The sequence below is a fragment of the Gossypium hirsutum genome, chromosome A05 (genome assembly GCF_007990345.1).
Source record: "Gossypium hirsutum isolate 1008001.06 chromosome A05, Gossypium_hirsutum_v2.1, whole genome shotgun sequence".
In the NCBI taxonomy this organism is placed as follows: Eukaryota; Viridiplantae; Streptophyta; class Magnoliopsida; order Malvales; family Malvaceae; genus Gossypium; species Gossypium hirsutum.
In genome coordinates, this window is record NC_053428.1 from 31,925,010 (window position 1) to 31,943,413 (window position 18,404).

Here is an 18,404-nt window from a genome sequence, read left to right on the forward strand (position 1 = left end):
CAGTTTCCAACTCATCAAAGTCATGATATTCAAAATAAGATTGAGTTAAACAATCTAAAATATCAATGCTAGAAATATTTAATAGTAAGTTAAGATGACCCATGGCCTCGTAGACATTGAATTTCACGATTTCGCCATCAAACTCCATGGTCAGTGTCCCACTTCAAACATCTATTTTTGCACTTGCGGTACTTAGAAACGGCCTTCCAAGCAAAATGTCAGACGAATTATTTAAATTATCATCTTCCATACTAATAATGTAGAAATCTGCAGGGAAAACTAATTCGTTAACTTTAACAAGGACGTCTTCAAGCAGCCCTTTGGGATAGACGACTGACCTGTCCGCCAACTGGATTATTACTCCTATCTCTTTTAAAGGACCCGCGTTAATCAGGTTATAAATAGAATAAGGCATAACATTAATGGAAGCCGCTAAATCGCACATGGCTTTCTTAATGCCTATATTGCCTATCTCACAAGGAATAGCAAACATACATTGGTCCTTATATTTGGGTGGAACTTTCTTTTGCAGCACTGCGGAGACATTTTCTCCTACATTTACTCTTTCGTGACCTATTAACCTCCTTTTGCTAGTACATAATTCCTTGAGGAATTTTGCATAACGAGGGATCTATTTGATAGCGCCGAGTAAAGGGATATTTACCTCCACCTTCTTGAATGTCTCGAGGATTTCTTTTTCTTCCTTATCTTTCTTATCCCTTGCAAGCCTCCCTAGAAAAGGAGGTGGCATCACAACTGGTTTCTGAAATTTTGATTCTGGCCTTACTGTTGGATCCGAGATTTACTTTTCTCGTTCCTTTTCTTGCCCATGATTTTTGGCTGGAACTGTTTCTAGAACCTTTCCGCTACGAAAGTGATTGCACTGGCATTCTGCCAAGGGTTCGGCTCTATCTGGAAAGGTAATTTACCTTGAGACTCCAAGCGATTAACTGCCATCGAGAGTTTACTAACTTGATTAGTTAACTCTTGTATTGATGTGTCTGTCCTCTGTTGATATTTTGTAGCATCGGCAGCAAGTCTTTCCACAATAGCTTCTAGAGATATGCTCGACTTATGTTGTGGTGGTGGTTGCAGAGGTCTCGGTTGGTATGGTGGATTGTATCGGGGATTAGTTCTGTAATTCAGGTTGGGATGATCCTTCCACCCGGGATTGTAGGTGTTGGAGAAAGGATCATAGTGTCAACATGTGCCGTTGAATTGTCGTTAAGGATTGGGCACAAATCCGTCGGGTGTTCAGACGTAGTACAAATTACACATAGTAGGGTCAAACTCTTCTTTTCTGTAAGCAAAGATTGAACAAGATTTGTAAGCTTATCCAATTTATCTTCTAAAGTTGAAACGTTTACCCCATTAACCCGTCTTGTTAGTTCTGAATTTGGCCGATATTGTTGAGAATTGGCCGCTATGGTGGATATTAGCTCTCTTGCCCTTTGAGGGGTCATATTGACAAGCGCTCCTCCGCTAGCAGCGTCGATCATCTTCATTTCCATAGGGAGCAAACCCTCGTAGAAATATTGAAGAAGTGATTGTTCGGTCAACCCATGTTGAGGACAAATCGCACACAGTTTTTTGTACCGCTCCCAGTAGTCGTAGAGCGATTCACTCTCCAATTGGTGAATTCCCACTATGTCCCTCCTAAGCTCGGCTGCTTGTGACGCTGGGAAGAACCTGCCAAGAAATACACGAGATAAGTCATCCCACGTTGTGATAGAAACGGGAGGTAAGTAAAATAACCATTCTTTTGCTGTATCAACTAAAGAAAAAGGAAAGGCCCGAAGTTTGATCTCATCTTCGGGTACTCCCTGGGGTTTCATGCTTGAGCAGACCATGTGGAATTCTCTCAAGTGAGTGTGTGGATTTTCGTTCTTCAGGCCTCGAAAAGTGGGCAAAAGGTGAATCAAGCCCGACTTCAATTCGAAAAGAGTTCCTCCGGTTGGATAGTTAATGCATAATGGTGTTTGCTCGTTAGGAGCAGCAGCTAGTTGACGAATGGTTCGGTTAGCCATCCTTTCTAGTTCACCAAGGTTGCCTTTTGTTTCAAAGAGTGGTTCAGTCTCAGGTTCAACCTCTTCTACTTGTTTCCCACGTCGAATTGTTTCCACACGAATTACTTCGCTCAATTTTTCAATGTCAGATTCTAGGATCCCCTGTCCTAGCTCAATTCCTGATTTACTTGCACGTTTAAGAGCTTCTGTCTCTTTTCGTCGTGCTCGCGCTGATTTCTCGATCTCTGGGTCATATTCGAGATCTTCGGATGAAGATCTGGTCATGAAGACAATTTAAACAATTGTAAGTGTTGCCAGTCCCCGGCAACGGCACAAAAACTGATGGCTATCGATTCTACCAATATAAACCTACACCTAGTTTGCAAATTAAAGCAGTATAGGGAGTAGGGTCGATCCCACAGAGACTGGAATTACTGAAAATTGTTTGTTTCTTGACCAGATTAGTGTCTGGGCAATTGTCGTGCCCGCGACGTTTGGGGGGGAAATAAAATATGAAACCTGAAATAAACACAAGAAAACGTAAAAAATAAAAAGTAAAAAATGAAATAAAAATAAATAATGAAATAATTTTAAAAAAAATCAATAAAACTTAGCTCAGCCTTAAGCACGGGTTTTCCCGTCTTTGACCCGTTCCTAGAAATTAGGTGAACTCCTCTTTTCCGATAAGCTAGTTATAGCTACCAAGGACGCATCGGACACCAACTCTTCCTTGTGTAAATTAGTTATGGAACGTCCTATAACTAACCTTTACCGATCGAACAACCTAAGAAACATTCGTGATTTAGAACTCCGGCAGCTTTGTGTTCTAGAAGAGCCTAACTCGAACCAATGCCCTCAAACGTTTGGGACATTTAAATTTGGTTGCTACTTCCCTTGACGGAACCAAACAGCAATCCCCACTTGGCACGCCAATGTGTTTACGGAAGACCAATTAGACAATCGATCCTTTCGGAATTCCAACTGTACGTCTAGCCACACTAACTCAAACGACGTCTTTTTTGACTTAGTGATGTCTAGACTTTGTGAGTTGACGAAGTCATACTCTTAATCCGGAGAAATAATAAATATTGAAAGTTGGGAGTTAAACAGCTCGGGTTCGTAACTCACGGGTTTTTTTTACAGGGTTAACACCGACTTAAAACTGAAAGGGGTTTAGTGTGGCATGAATTTAATCATGCTTGAAGGTTATGGAAATGATAGAAATTATATGAAAAAGGTAGTGGAAATGGATAGGAAAAATATTTGCAAAGAGAATTAGACAAACTTTGTAAAAAGAAGACAAAATAATCTAATGCTCAATTGAATTAAGAAAAAGAAAAACAAGGTGGATAATGGAATTCCAAAATGAAATAGAAATGTAAAGACAATTGATTAATGGATGATTTCCGAAGAACTAAAACCCCCTATTTATATAGATAAGGTTTACTAAAAATAGCTTAAGAAAATTAATATAAAATCTAAAATAATAATAATTAAAAATAAATAAAATTAAAATAAACTTAAAATAGAATTTCCTATTTTTGGCTTTTTACAAAGTCAAATTTATGACTAGTCCTTGGCTTGCTCCATCTTTTCGCTTTGGCCCATTCTACTAATTTTCTTCTAATTTGGCTCATTTTTAGCTTGCTTTTGATCAATTGCATCCCTGACAAGAATTAAATCATAAAAACACTTAATTAGCAGGGTTCAGTTCATCAATAAACCAAATTAAGCACAAAAAATATGCAATTTGACATGTTTATCATGTGGCAAGTTTGAAGTTTTCAAACTTGCTATATTAAAGTAAAGGCAACTCTAGAAAGGCACAAATAGTGGAGGGGTTTGTTTGCAATTTAAAAAAGTCTTCAAGGGCTATTTTGCAAGCTAAATAATTAGCCAAGCAAGCTGATTGGGTAGCATGTGAGACAGTTGTAACGACCCTTAACCCCATACCGTCGCTGGAACAGGGTTATGAGACATTACCAATCAGTACAATACAATACGACATTAATTAAATATAAACATTCAGACTCATCATAATTTTAAGATGACGTCCCTTTAATGGGCCCTCGCGGTCCAATATGAACAGTAAAATCAATTCGGGACTAAATGAGAATTACTACGAATTTTTCTTTCAAATTTCAAATTCATACTATATACCATTGCCAACCATAATTTACTTATTTTATCAATACTTTCACAACCTAAATAACTCTCATAAGACATCCTAGGTACATGCCATTACCAATACTCAACATACTTTACCTTATTGAATTCGGGATCGGCCTGGGATGCTGATTCAATGGTCTAGCCTTAACCTGCGCACGGAAACAAACCGTACGCTGAGTATACACTCAGTGGTATTTCTATAATCCGAACACTTAAACAATTATAAAACATATTAATTTATATATATTGAACTTTTCAAACTCAATGAGTATTCAGACATTCACTTTCCAACCAATGTTTTGGTCTACTTTAAACTCAAAATCATTTATTATTTTTCAATAGCAATTAATCAATCAGTAATATTCATTAACAATCAGTCAATCAGAATAATTATTTATTCAGTAACAGTCAGTTATTTGGTAACAATCAATTATTCAATAATAATCAGTTATTCAGTATCAATCAATTGATCGGCAGGGGCGAAGCCAGGAAATTTCAAGTGGGGGGTCGAGATAATGAAAAATAATTACTTTAAAAATAAAAATTAATTAAAGAAAAATAATTTAATAAGTAAAAATAAACTAGAAAGAAATCTTAAAATTTATTTGAATTGCACTCTTCGATCCTTGACCTTAATAAAATCATCAATTATTTCATTTATATCAAACTTTTCTGCAATTTCTTTCTCAATGTACATAACCAAAGAACTTCATAAAAAATCATCTTCCATCTTGCTACGAAGTCGAGTCTTCACAATTTTCATGGCAGAAAAAACACGTTCTGAGGATGCTGTTGAAACTGGAAGCGTCAATATAAGACGAATCAATCTGTCAACAAGTGGGTACATGACTGACTTTCCACTTTCAACTAAGCTTCTGCAAAGTTCAGAAAGTGTTGATATTTTTCTCAAATCAGGATGCTTACATACATCAAGTTCATAATACTTCAACTCATATGGGAGACGTTCTTTCTCTTGTTGAGAAAAATCTTCTGGATAGAACTTGTTCACAAGAATGCAAATTTTATCAATATCAAATAACTTGAAAAACTCCTTGGGATCTAAAGCTGTAGTAAGAGTGAGAAGCTCGACAACATTTTTGTTAAACCTGCTCTTCAATTCTTGCAACTGAGTATCTATTGTAGCAAAAAATATATCCACTCGATGATGATGCTCCACTGTAACATCTTCCTTCTTGTTGCGACTACGACCCACAATGTATTGAGCATTCATATCTGGAAAATCCAACTCCGAAGTTTCACAAAAAGATATCACATTTTTCAACAATTCATTCCATCCATCATCTCTCAACTTTTGAATTAAATCTTTCGTTGTCAAAACTAAACTCATGGCATTTAATATATCTTGAGAACGACGTTGCAGAGCTTGACAAAGGTTATCAGTAATCCCTAATACTTCCTTCATCACATGCAAAATAAAAATAAACTCAAAAGATCTCAATCTATTATATGCGTTATGAGCATCTCCTCGTTGAGAATAGTTAGATGCGGTATTTTTTAGATTTTCAAGAATTGTGCTAGTAGCATTGTACATCTTCAGTAAACTAGTAACTGAATTTAAATGGGAACTCCATCGAGTCTCACCAGGACATTGTAAAGTGCCAATCTGATTCATTCCTGTTCCAGTTGCTAACTCATTGATGGATACCAAACGAGATATTTCAGTTGCTTGGGCTTTTTGTAATTCATCGTGTCGTTTGGAAGAAGCTGAAGCAATATCAACAATATCAGACAAGTCTTTAAAAAATTGATGCACTTCAACCACTTCTCTAGCTGCTGCAACCAAAGCTAACTGAAGATGATGAGCAAAACAGTGAACATAATAAGCATATCGACAATCATTCAAAATCAAAGCTTGCAAGCCGTTAAATTCCCCACGCATATTGCTTGCTCCATCATAGTCTTGACCTCGGATATTTTGTATGTCAAAACTATGTTGCAAGAGAACATTAAAAATTACATTCTTCAAAGTCAATGATGCAGTATCTTTAACATGGACTATATCAAAAAATCATTCTTTTACCTATCCTTGTTTATCAACAAATCTCAAAATAATTGCCATTTGCTCTTTTTTCGACTTGTCTCTTGCTTCATCCACAATAATGCTGAACTTTCTGTCACCAATTTCTTCACGAATTACGTTACGAACTCTATGGGCATATATTTACAATATCTCTTTTTGTATTGTTGAAGAAGTATAACTAGCATTTTGTGGAGCACTTTTCAAAACATCTTCAACTTTCTCATCATACGATGCTAATAGTGATAACAGTTCAAGAAAGTTCCCACGATTTTTTGATCCTGAGCTTTCATCATGACCTCTAAAAGCACACCCTTGAAATGACAACCATCGAACAACATCTATACTAGTTTTCAGACGTAGACGATTAGCTGAAATTTGTTGTGTAGTTTGTCTATCAAGTGATACTTCAATATGTTGAGCTTGATTCATTAAATCTACATAAGCTCGTTGTGCATTGTTATGCAGTGAATTCGGATATTTTCCCATATGTGTCAAAAAAGCACAATTGCATCCATCGTGTACCTTTTTCCAATTACTAAAGCCATTATGAGTAAATGCTATTGATCCAAAACGACTAGTTGGATTGCTATTAAAAAGAAAACAAGGCAAACAAAATACTGCATCTTTAGAAGGTGAATATTCTAACCAGGAAAATTGTTTAAACCATGATGGTTGAAAATAACGAGGATGCTTTTTTGAATTGGAAGCAGGATATTTTGAAAGAATAGGTTGATAAGGTCCAGCCTTAATATAAGCTCTTCGAATTTCATCACGCATATTAACTGGATACTCATATATTTGCTTACGTAACCCAGGTTCACGTTCTAAGTTAGACAAATCAAATGCCTCATCTTCAACTCTAGGAATTTTAGAAGGACGAGCATCAGAGTTTAAAGGAACAAACGATGAATGTGGTACCTCAATTTGAGATGCTTCTGAAGGTGATTGTGTAGTCTCTGTACTTTTCTTTTTAAAAAACGAATCAATTGTTTACGACTTCATAACTACAATATCTTAAAAGATAAAAAAAAATTAATAACTATAAAATAAAATTAAACTTTAAACTTTAAAACACAATAAAAACAAAATTAATAACTACAAAATAAAATTACAATCTAAACTTTAAAACACAATAAAAACAATTGTAAAATTACAAAAAGATGAAAAGAAAAACCTTAGAAGATGAACTCGAAGCCACGTTTGAAGGACAAACGTTGATGACAATAGTTGTTAATAGCAATAGGAAAAGAGACTTCTTTTTCACTAGTTAACAAATTGAATTTTAACCTAAGTTCACATTTAATATTATATTAAAAACTATCATCTAAAAAAAGAAAGTTAGAAATATATCAATATTATATTTAATGTTATATTAATGTTGATTACAATAATATATTATATAAATATTTAAAGTTAAATAGTTAAAATATATTATATGGATAAAATTAAAAAAATAGTTTTTTTTAATGTTCAAAGTTGGAAAGGGGGGCCAAACAACAATTTAAGGGGGGTCAAAGTTTTAAAATCTAAAGGGACTAAATAATAAATATTTTTTTTATAATTTTAGGGGGGGCCGGGGCCACTGCCAGCCCCCCCGATTCGTCACTGTTGATCGGTTATCCAATAACAGTCAATTATTCAGTAAAAATCAAATATACAGTAACAATTAAATTATTCAGTAACAGTCGATCTTTCCAGTTCCTTTATTTACCCCTATTAACATGACTCGAACCTAGACGGATACACAGATCCAACCAACACACCAGTACGGCACATAGTGCCTCATCGGCCGAAGCCGAAACAGTAATAGTAACAGTAACAGTAGCAGTACGGTACACAGAGTACCTCACCGGAACAAACCCGAAACAGTAACAGTAACGGTAACAGTAACAGTAGTCGGCACATAAGTGCCTGATCAGTAAGCCGGCAAAACCCATACTCTTCCATATCCTATGGCATGCCAACTATATCCGACTAGCCCGACTAGTTAATAGAGTATTTAATTCACTTTTCAGTTTTCAATTAATTCATATTTTAATTAATTAACTATATATTTTCAATTCAATATAATTCCATTCACTTTTCACTAATAAATATTCAATTTCACAATAATCACAATTTTCTATCAATTTCATCACACTTCCAACTACATATATTTTCCAATATAACAAATATTTATTATTCAATTTCCACATCAATATTCATTTCAATTCAAACATTCATATATATTCATAAATCAATTCAATATAAATTTATCACACACTAAATCAATTCAATTCAATATTATAAAGACACAATACAAATAATTCTCATCTTAATTATTTATCATAACATTTATCCAAAATTCAATTATCATAATTGCACAATATCTCATTCACACACATATATATTTATAATATATAATTCAATTTAATTCAATCAATATAAATTCATCACATACCAAATTAATCCATTTCCATTATAAACACAATAATTCTCACTTCAACATTTATTAATTGCATTGAATAAAAAATATAACAATTAATAACTAGGTTCAGATTATAGAAATACAAACTGTATTTTCTCGAGCTAACTCCCGTTGTCTTTGCCATTTTGCCTTGCTTAGCCAAAATATCCCGAGACAATGTTAGCTATGGGAATTAAAACAATTCATATTCGTTAATTCACTACTAATTTATATCTAATTAATACAATTTCTATTCAATGTCTACTTTAATTTCAATTTAATCTTAACTAAATTCACTTACTTTTTCTATCTCAATTCATACTCCATTTCTATTCAAATTTTGTCCAAACTCATACTTAACTATAAAATTTCCAGCATATTTTTCTAATTTCAAAATTTCATCAATTTAGTCCCTACAACATAAAACTTATGAATTACTTTACAATTCAATCCTTATTTCATTTCTAACTTGAATTTCTATCAATTTAACCCCTAATTCATCTTTTTATTCAACATGAAAAATATTTAGAAATCTAATAACTTTCAAAATATTAACTTAATTTTGTCAAAATTTTGTTCTAAAGCTTTTAAAACATCAAAACTAAGTAAAAAGGGCTAAATTGACTTACCTATTAAACTTTAAAACTTCAAACCCTGAATTTCCCCTTTTCTTTCTTTCCTTTCTTTCTTTCTTTCCTTCCCCTGCTTTACGTTTGACTATTCTGTTTCTTTTCTTTCTTTTCTTTTTAGTTTTGTTATATATATATATATAACATTATAAATATCTATTAATAAAAATCTGTTAAATAACCAATATTTATTTAACATTTGTATTCATTTATATCCTTACATTTGTCACACTTTTATTTATTCATCACATAAAAATCATATCATATAATATAATTATTTAATTAATAAATATCTTTTACTAAATAATAAATATCTATTTAATATCAAATACATGTATTAAAAATGTATATATTTTTTATTAATACATTTGTATCAAATCATATCCACACATTTGTCTTTATTTAATAATATAATATCAATTCAATAATAATAACAACATTAATATTTACTTAAATAATAAATAAATACACACATGTATTACAAATGTATTTATAATAATTATTACACATGTATTTTTTTTTCATACACTTGTATCAAATTATCACTGTAAACTTATCTTTCTTTTATTTATTTCATAATATAATAATTTAATATCAATTAAATAATAATGACTATAATAATAAATTAATTAATTAATCTAAGAAAATCCTAGATTCTTTCATCTTTTGCCACCTAAGTTCATACATTAGGTATAATTTTCTATTTGGTACTTTTTATTTTCTTTTAATCTAAAATTCAACTTTCATCCTTTATTCAATTTAGTCATTTTTCCTAATTACTCTTAATTAAGCTAAATTCACTTAATTAAAGCCTAGTTAATTACTCAATTAACTTCGTAATTATTTTTCATAAATATTTTCTAATCCATTTTTCAGAATCAGAGACCCGAAAATATATTTTTCCTATAACCTTGAAGTTCGGGTCGTTACAACAGTTTTGGGCTGCCTAGTACTCAGTCGGTTCAGTTTTCTCGATTCAGCTCAACTGGGCTACTTTTCATAATTAATTAATAATAATTTATTTAACCCAAATTAAATTAGATATAAATTAAAATTAATTATATTATGAATTAATACACATAATTTGGACCGTCTTAGGCTAAAAAATTAATTCACCTTGATGCTTCAAAATTGTTTCTTGTTTTGCGTTTCTAGCAGTATCTGCTGAGCTATTTTTCGCCCTTTGTGCAAATCTGTCGAAAATAATCAAAATTAATTATAAAATTAATTAAAATTCATTACGTTAATAATTTAAGTACAAAATGATTATTTTATAATAATTATATATTTTTCAACAAGAATTTTACCGAACCTGCATGAATTTGAGTTAAAAAGGGCATGAAAAAGTGTGTATATTTTTGTGTTTCCAGTTACAGCAATGTGTCAATAATTATGACACTTAGGGAGCCTCGTAGGATGTGATTATTAGTGGAAGCATATGAGAATAATGATTGATTAGAGCTAATCCTGAGTGGAATTTGGGTGTGAGTTATTGATAAATAGGATAGCCTAGAAGTGGAGAGAAGATTTTCGTTTCATCTTCTCTGCTAGTCTTTGTTATCATTGAAGAAAAACTAGGAGAGTTCTTCATCGTTAATGAAAGTGTTGCCTATTAAGCTTAAGAAAGCTTCTGTCCTAAGTTGTTTGCTGGTAAACTCTTAAACCTTCTTTTAAGTTTTACCAAATAGAAAGTTGTTGTAAGAATGGTTCAATAGGATTTTCATTTGGATGTTGGATTGGGAGGAAACTTCTATCAAGAAACTATTTGCATGTTTGCAAATTCTTGTTATTTCATAAAGTTTTGGTTGTTTTTTATTATTAAAGAAGTCGTTTTATTTTCTTTTAGCTAAAGAAATGGGAAAAGGTCCCAGTACCAAAAGGAAGGAATCCATAGAGTAGATAAAGCTTCGAGTAAAGAAATTTGGTGAGTTCCTTGATATATTGAGTCTGATATCTGTATTATTTCATTTAACCTTTATCACTGTACAACCAGGTAAGTCATTTTGTCCTTTAGTTCTGGTGCTCGTGTCTAAAGTAGTGCTTCAAAGAATCGATGCATGCAAGGATATAAACTGTAAAACAACCCCAAAAATATGATATATACATAGTGTAAATGCTCATTCCTTGGTGCACAAGCTCCATATCTAGACTGGTGTAAAGAGGCAATAGAGGGATGTTGTGTATAATGATGAAAAAAAGATACACGATAATATGATTTACCTCTGGTATAACACTCTAGTGCAAACTGTGACTGGTGAAAACCCGGCCTTGCGAGGCAACACGTGTGTTCAAAAAAAAGGATGAATGTTAGGGGGTACGGAGGTGATGACTGGTAAATAACTCTAATGATCAGCGTGAAAATACAAAAAATGGTTCTTTGAAACTAGGATCAGAAGCTAATACAAGGAAGGGAGTATATGGGAAAAAGAGGTGCATGTGTGTAAAATAAGAAGTGCACGTTGCATGAAATGTAAACAGTAAACCTAATAGTTAAAATGAGGTAGTCCGTATAAGTGGTGTATACGCAGAACAAATGTTCTTGTGTCCTTCATATTCAAGATACCAAAACAGTTAGTGTCCACTGATAGGTTGAGTCTGATCACGATAGTATCCGCCAGTGGATACTTCAGATTAGAGAGAGATTTGAGTCCGCCAAAATTGGCATTAGTTTAAGTTTAACCTCTCAATTCCTGAAGGTGTTTTTAGTGGGATTCATTTCCCAAAAGCTCATTAGGTTCTCTCGAACTTAACTAGTTTCTTCTTCTTACTTTCAAGTCGTTAGTTAAACGTGGTGGTAGCAAGGGAACAACCAAACTAGCGACCCATTTGTGCGCCTTTCTAATTTTCTTTATGTGACATGTAATTGTTAGGGGTACTAGGATGATTGTTAGATGTCCCCATTTAAAAGAAACCACACTGTATTTTGAAAACTATATTTTGTACTTTTGAATATTTATTGGCAACCTTGCTGCTTATTATTAATTATGGTTTATGGTGTTATTAAATCAAATTGAGTTGAATTTTAAATTATAGCTCGAGTAGTATTTCAAAAGGAAATTTCGTATGAACTAATGGATAGTTTCTAAGTTGCAGTCAAAGGCTATTTACTTGTATCTTTAACCTTCTAGAGTGGCGTGGTACCATTTTAAATTTCATTTTCAATTATATATGTTTTTTCAAATTTACGGAACACCACTTTGGTAAATGGGTACCTGTCGAATTGGAAAGTTAGGTTTAAAAGACAATGTTTAATGATTTCAATGGTTTGACTCGTGGTGCTCCATACCCAGATCCGACATTGGGTCGGGTGTAGGATGTTACATTAGATCACTATGATAGTTTATTCGCTTATACAACACAAGAACGGTTAATAGTTAACACGAAGAATGTCATTCACATAAGGCCTAAAAGAGTATTGTACACTGTTTGGTTTTATCTACAAGGAAATTTTGAAGTAGTGCAACTTATTTGTGTTCTGCCAAGCAAACTATAACTTTGATAAGTTGATATCACTTTTGATACATGCATGTATGGGGTGAAATTTATTAAATCCCATTCACCGAAGCTGCTAATTTTCAAGTTTGGGAAATCAGTAGATTTCAAATGAATTTTTAGATGGGATCCAGGCATTTCTGGGTTGATATGTCTTCATGGAGTTCAAAGATCTATCTCTTAGCTTCGAAACGCACTTTAAATCACTTAATTTAGGGTTCAGGAGCTCAAGTTATGACCGTTTTAATTAATACCATGCTAGTAGAATTTCTGGAAGTGATTATGATGAGAATTACGAGTTTCGGGTTTTTAATTTGAGTTTAATTTTATGCTTAATTTTTATTATATTTGAGCCTAATATTGTATTTATCAGCTCTTATTCTTTTATTATTTTAATTATGTAAGTCTTAAAGCTCAATTTCAAATCCATGGATGTGATGGACTCGCACCACCTTAAGGCCCAACAAAAATGTCAAAAGCCAAGCAAATCAAACCAAGATTCGAGGATGAATCAAATTGGGTTCGGGTTTTGTGCTTAATTTTTATTATATATGAGCCCAATATTGTATTTATCAGCTCTTATTAATTTATTATTTTATTATTCTAATTTTTTTTAATAATTATTAAGTAATTTAAGTTATTTAGGAGTTTTATGTCAATAAGAAAGTTTAGTTTAAAACTCTTCTTGAGGAATGTGAATGATGCTAGTCTCAAGGCCCAATTTCAGACCCATGGATGTGATGGGCTCACATTACCTCAAGGCCCAACAACAATGTCAAAGGCCAGGCAAATCAAACCAAAATTCGAGAGCGAATCTTTTCGAGGAAAGAGTGAATGATACATGCACAGATGGGTGAAATTTATTAAATTCTATTCACCGAAGTTGCCAATTTTCAAGTTTGGGAAACCAACAGACTTACAAAGACTTTTTGGATGGAATCCAGACATTTATGGGTTGATATGTCTTCATGGCGTTCGAAGATCTATCTTTTAGCTTTGAAACTCACTTCGAATCACTCAATTTTCGGTTTGGGAGCTCAAATTATGACCGTTTTAATATAGTCTGTGTGAGCAGAATTCTTGGACGTATTATGACAGGAATTATGAGTTTCGGGCTTTTAATTCGAGTTTAAATCATATTGGCTTTGAGTTTTGTGCTTATTTTTTATTATATATGAGACAATATTATATTTATTAGCTCTTAATATTTTATTATTTTATTATCCAAAATTTTAATAATTATTAAATAGTTTAAGTTACTTAGGAGTTTTATGTCAACAAAAAAGTTTAGTTAAAACTACTTCTTGTTTAGATTAATTAGAGTTCTACTATACTTAAGAGTTTTATTTAGATTTATTTAGCTAACCTATATATAGGCCTTTGCATTGGACACAATTCATCATTATTTAACTTTTTTTTTTGAGTTAATAAATTCTCTTTAAGTTTTTCTTTTCAAGAATTTCTTTTAAGTTTCTTTTGGAAGAGTTTTAACAATCTTTTCGGATTGTGGGGTCATTTTCAAACTTTTTCTTGCCAAGTTTTCTTTCTTGGAGGGGAAGTTAGAGTCGCTTGAAGGGAGTTGCGGGTTCTTCGTGTTTTTAAGGCTTCTTAAGACTTTTACATACCACGTTCTATCTTTCCATCTATCTTCTTTATTTTCTTCCTTATTGTTCTAATCGTAGATTTATTATTCTATTTAAATTATCTTAGCTACTTATTTTAATTATTTTAACTAACTTGGATTTGATTGCATTTCAAGTTGTGTCAAAATTCAAGTTTCTTTCCCAATGTTTAGAGCCCTAAGTCAAATCTTCGACTTGAACAAACTTTACGATCCACTTCTGCATTCATCCATTCCAATTCCGTATAAACTTTGCTGGAGCTTGGCTCGTGGATTTGAAATTGTTGCAGACAAAAAGAAGAGATCAACTGATGCAAGACCTAGGAAGTGGACACCACCTAAGGATGGGTCAAAGTCAATGGTCATGGAGCAACCGGTGTGCAAACGAGTAATGCCAAAGATGGTGGTGTTATTCAAGATTCACAAGGCGTATAGATATCGAGCTTTAGTAGGAATATTGGCACTGCCTTGATTCTTCATTCGAAACTATGAGTTATTCATGGTGATTTGGAGGTGATTTGGAATAAAAGTTTTTCAAAGGTTATGCTTGCAAGTGACTGTGTAAAGGTTGTTCAAATAGTAACATATGTGAATATGACTGGATATATGTTCTCTTGGTTTACGTATGAAGAGCATGCTTCATATGCAATAGGAAGCAACAATTAGACATGTTACGAGGGTTTGCAACCAAGTAACTGATTATATGGTAAAATTTATAAGAAATTCAAGCAATGGTTTACAAATGTATGATCAACCTGATCTTAGACTATGAGGCTGCTTTAGAATGATACTTGTACCGTTGGATTGCTTTAAGCACTACACTGATTAGGAGAAATATATAACTCCTTAGCCACTATTTTCATTAAAAAACGATGTAGATATTTCATATATTTTAATGTCTTTACAAATATTCATGTTTTTCTTGCTTACTATCTCATTATGTAGTTGTATTAATTCATTAGGGCAATACGTGTAACTTTTATCAAGTTCAAGAATAACATTAGTAAAAAAAAATTATAAATATTAAATTAAGAAAAATGTCAAATTTAAGTATCAAAACTATATATTAAATCTACATTTGTTTTTAGAGTATTACTTTCATTATTTATATATTAACACTAATTAATTTTATAACCCGTTCGAATTAATTGCATGTTGATAAAAATGTGATATTATTTAGTTTTATAGTTAAAAAAATATATATGAAAGACTCTATTGACTCATTATGTCACTTGAATTTTTTTAAACTAAATAAAATCTAGATCCAAATTCACTTAAAAATTAATAGCATCATTATTTTGGCCTTCAGTAAAGACAACTGCAATAAAAAACCTGAAATTTGAATTATGCTTCCACAGTCAATCAATCCCACTAGCAAATAATAGTTATGTTGAGAAGAAATACATTCATCATATATATAAGCTGAGGGTGACTAGTGAGCAAACACAATGATATTACATTCAGTATTTTTCTATTCATTGTAATCTAGAATATGAGTTATAATTCTAAAGATTATTTCATTTCATTGAATACAAATAGTAAATAAAATATAAATCCAACTTGATTGAACAGAATTATTGTTGGAGAAAGAGATTGGAAAATAAAATTTATAGTAATTTTGGATATATTAAACTTTAGAAAATTTATGTAACAAAAGAAAAAAAGTTTTATTCATACATGTTAAGAGGGAAGAAATTAATAGAAGAAGATGATAAATTATAATTGTAAATGCTCAAATTTGCCCGGGCCCATAAAAAATAAACCAAGAAATAAAATAAATAATAATAATAAGTCAAAAATTTTACAGCTCAAATTTCTAATTGCCCAAAATTAACCTAAATCCTAAAGCCCAAAATTTTCAGAAAAAATAAAAAAAATCATAGTTCCTAAGTCGCCGCTGTCAGCGCGAACATCGCCCTTGATTCCTTGGGAGCGTCTCTCCTCCGTTGACCTTGCCAACGCCTGAAAAAATGACAGAAATGAAAACAGAAACAGCGCAAGAAATGGAAAAGAAGCAAAGACAAACAATAGCAAGAATAGTAGCATAGCAAAGAGAAAAAAAAAAAGAAAAAAAAAGGCATACTGTAATCTAAAACGGCTATAAAAGCCTAGTTCTTGTAAGATTAAAGAGGGGGGCAATAGAAAAACAAAATACAAAAACTTCAAAAAGTTGACTTTATTACTCGTTCTATTTTTTTATATTTTATAGAAATACAAAAAGAGAAGAGAGAAAGATATCAAAAAAACTTACGGAATGCTTGCACTCTGCCGCCGTGGGTGGAGGGTTTGGTAATTTTTAGGGTTTTCCAAACCCCTAAAAAAAAGAAAAAAAACAAATGAAAGTTTTTGGAGTTTTTGTGATTTTTGAAAGATTTTTGGGAAATATTCCCTCAGATTTGGACTCGAGAAGTTAAAGCGCTCGAAAGTGGGGTCTTTTGATGTTTTTCGGCCACTGGAAACGGCGGAGCCCATCGCCGACGACCGGTGGCTGTCAGGGGGTTCGCCGGAGCCAAAGGCCAGCCAAGGGACGAAATTTTTAAAAAAAAGAGGGGAAGGTTTCAGCTTTTTTTTTTTTGAAAGATAACAAAAATGAGTTTTTTTTTTTAATTTTGGGTTTAAATAGGCACCATGAAACAGCACCGTTTTGGGCCAATGACCAAACGTCAAAACAGCATCATTTTGGCACAACCATGGCCCGAGCTGATCCACATCTGGGAACTGCATGTTTTTCTTAAGAGGGTATATTTGTAGTTTTAATCCTTTTGCTTTTTAGGCAATTTTCAATCCAGTCCTTTTTTCCTTTTTTATTTATTTAAAATTTATGACGTGAAATTTTGATTTTATTTTCAATTTGGTCCCCTAGAAAGATACGTATAGATAGTTTGGGATAATTTTCCATTTAATCCTTGCGCCTTTTCGCGTGTTTTTATTTTGATCCTTTTTCTGTTTTGTTAGTTTATTTTTTTAATTTGTCCCCTTAATTTCATTTTAATTCCAATTTAATCCTCATTTATTTAATAGCAACCCTTTATAGATTTTTTTATCTTATTTATTTATTTATTATATTATTACCCTTTTTATAATATTTAAAATGTGTAATGTTTCTATTTCTTTTTGGTTATGCATTCTCGCCCATATTATTATTATTATTATTATTATTATTTACTTTGTTTTGATTATTTATATTAGAATTAGAATAGTAATTGCATATATTATTTTATTTATTTATTTATTTATCTATTTACTATCTTTTACCTTTTTTATATTTAAAAATTGTGATGTTTATATTTTCTCTATTCGTACACTTGTTTTTTTGTATTATAATCATTATTATTTATTTTTCCTATTATTATTTAATTAGTATTAGAATTTGTAACTATAATATGATTATTGCCATTTTTTATTTGTTATTTATTATTATAGATATATCATCATCATTTATTAGTATGATTTTTTATTTTTTTTTCTTTTTTCGTATATCATCATTTCGTTTATGCACGCTATTATTTTATTATTGCTACAACCATCTCACGACCCGTGTTCAAATATATTTACTCGTTTCTATACTATACCCGAATAAATTAAATACACGTCATTTCAAATGTTACGTTTTTTTTCGCGCAATGCATAAAAAGGGAATTTTTTAAACCGAAGCAAATGTTCGATATTTTGGAATCAGAAAAAATAGTGTTCCTAACTCACAGAATATGACTTCCTTCTAAAACCGAGATATGAATATTTACTTTAAAATAAAAAATAAGAGTTAAGTAATGATCAATCAGCATTTATTCTCGTTCTCGAGGATTTAAGGCATTGTATTGTGTCCTAACTTATGGAACATGATCCTTCCTTCTCGATTAACTTGAAATAAGCCTTTTTCGTGAAAATTGGTTTAGTTAAGTAAGGTTTTAATGAGGGATTGTATTTTAAACTCCCTTCAAATTTTTAATTCTCGATATTAAGACATTAAGTAATCAACTAGGTACCAATTATGCCGTCA

The 18,404-nt window shown here is 31.9% G+C and overlaps 1 protein-coding gene across 1 annotated transcript; it reads right to left on the reverse strand.

Annotated features, from left to right (window-relative positions):
* Positions 1-4,884: 4,884 nt before the first annotated feature.
* Positions 4,885-17,128, reverse strand: LOC121228911 (zinc finger MYM-type protein 1-like). The gene is made up of 4 exons (XM_041111932.1): positions 17,045-17,128; positions 16,316-16,366; positions 6,362-7,182; positions 4,885-6,124 (listed from the first exon to the last, which is right to left on the reverse strand). Exons 1-4 carry the CDS (start codon positions 17,126-17,128, stop codon positions 4,885-4,887), a joined length of 2,196 nt encoding a protein of 731 aa, XP_040967866.1.
* Between the last annotated feature and the right edge of the window lie 1,276 nt (positions 17,129-18,404).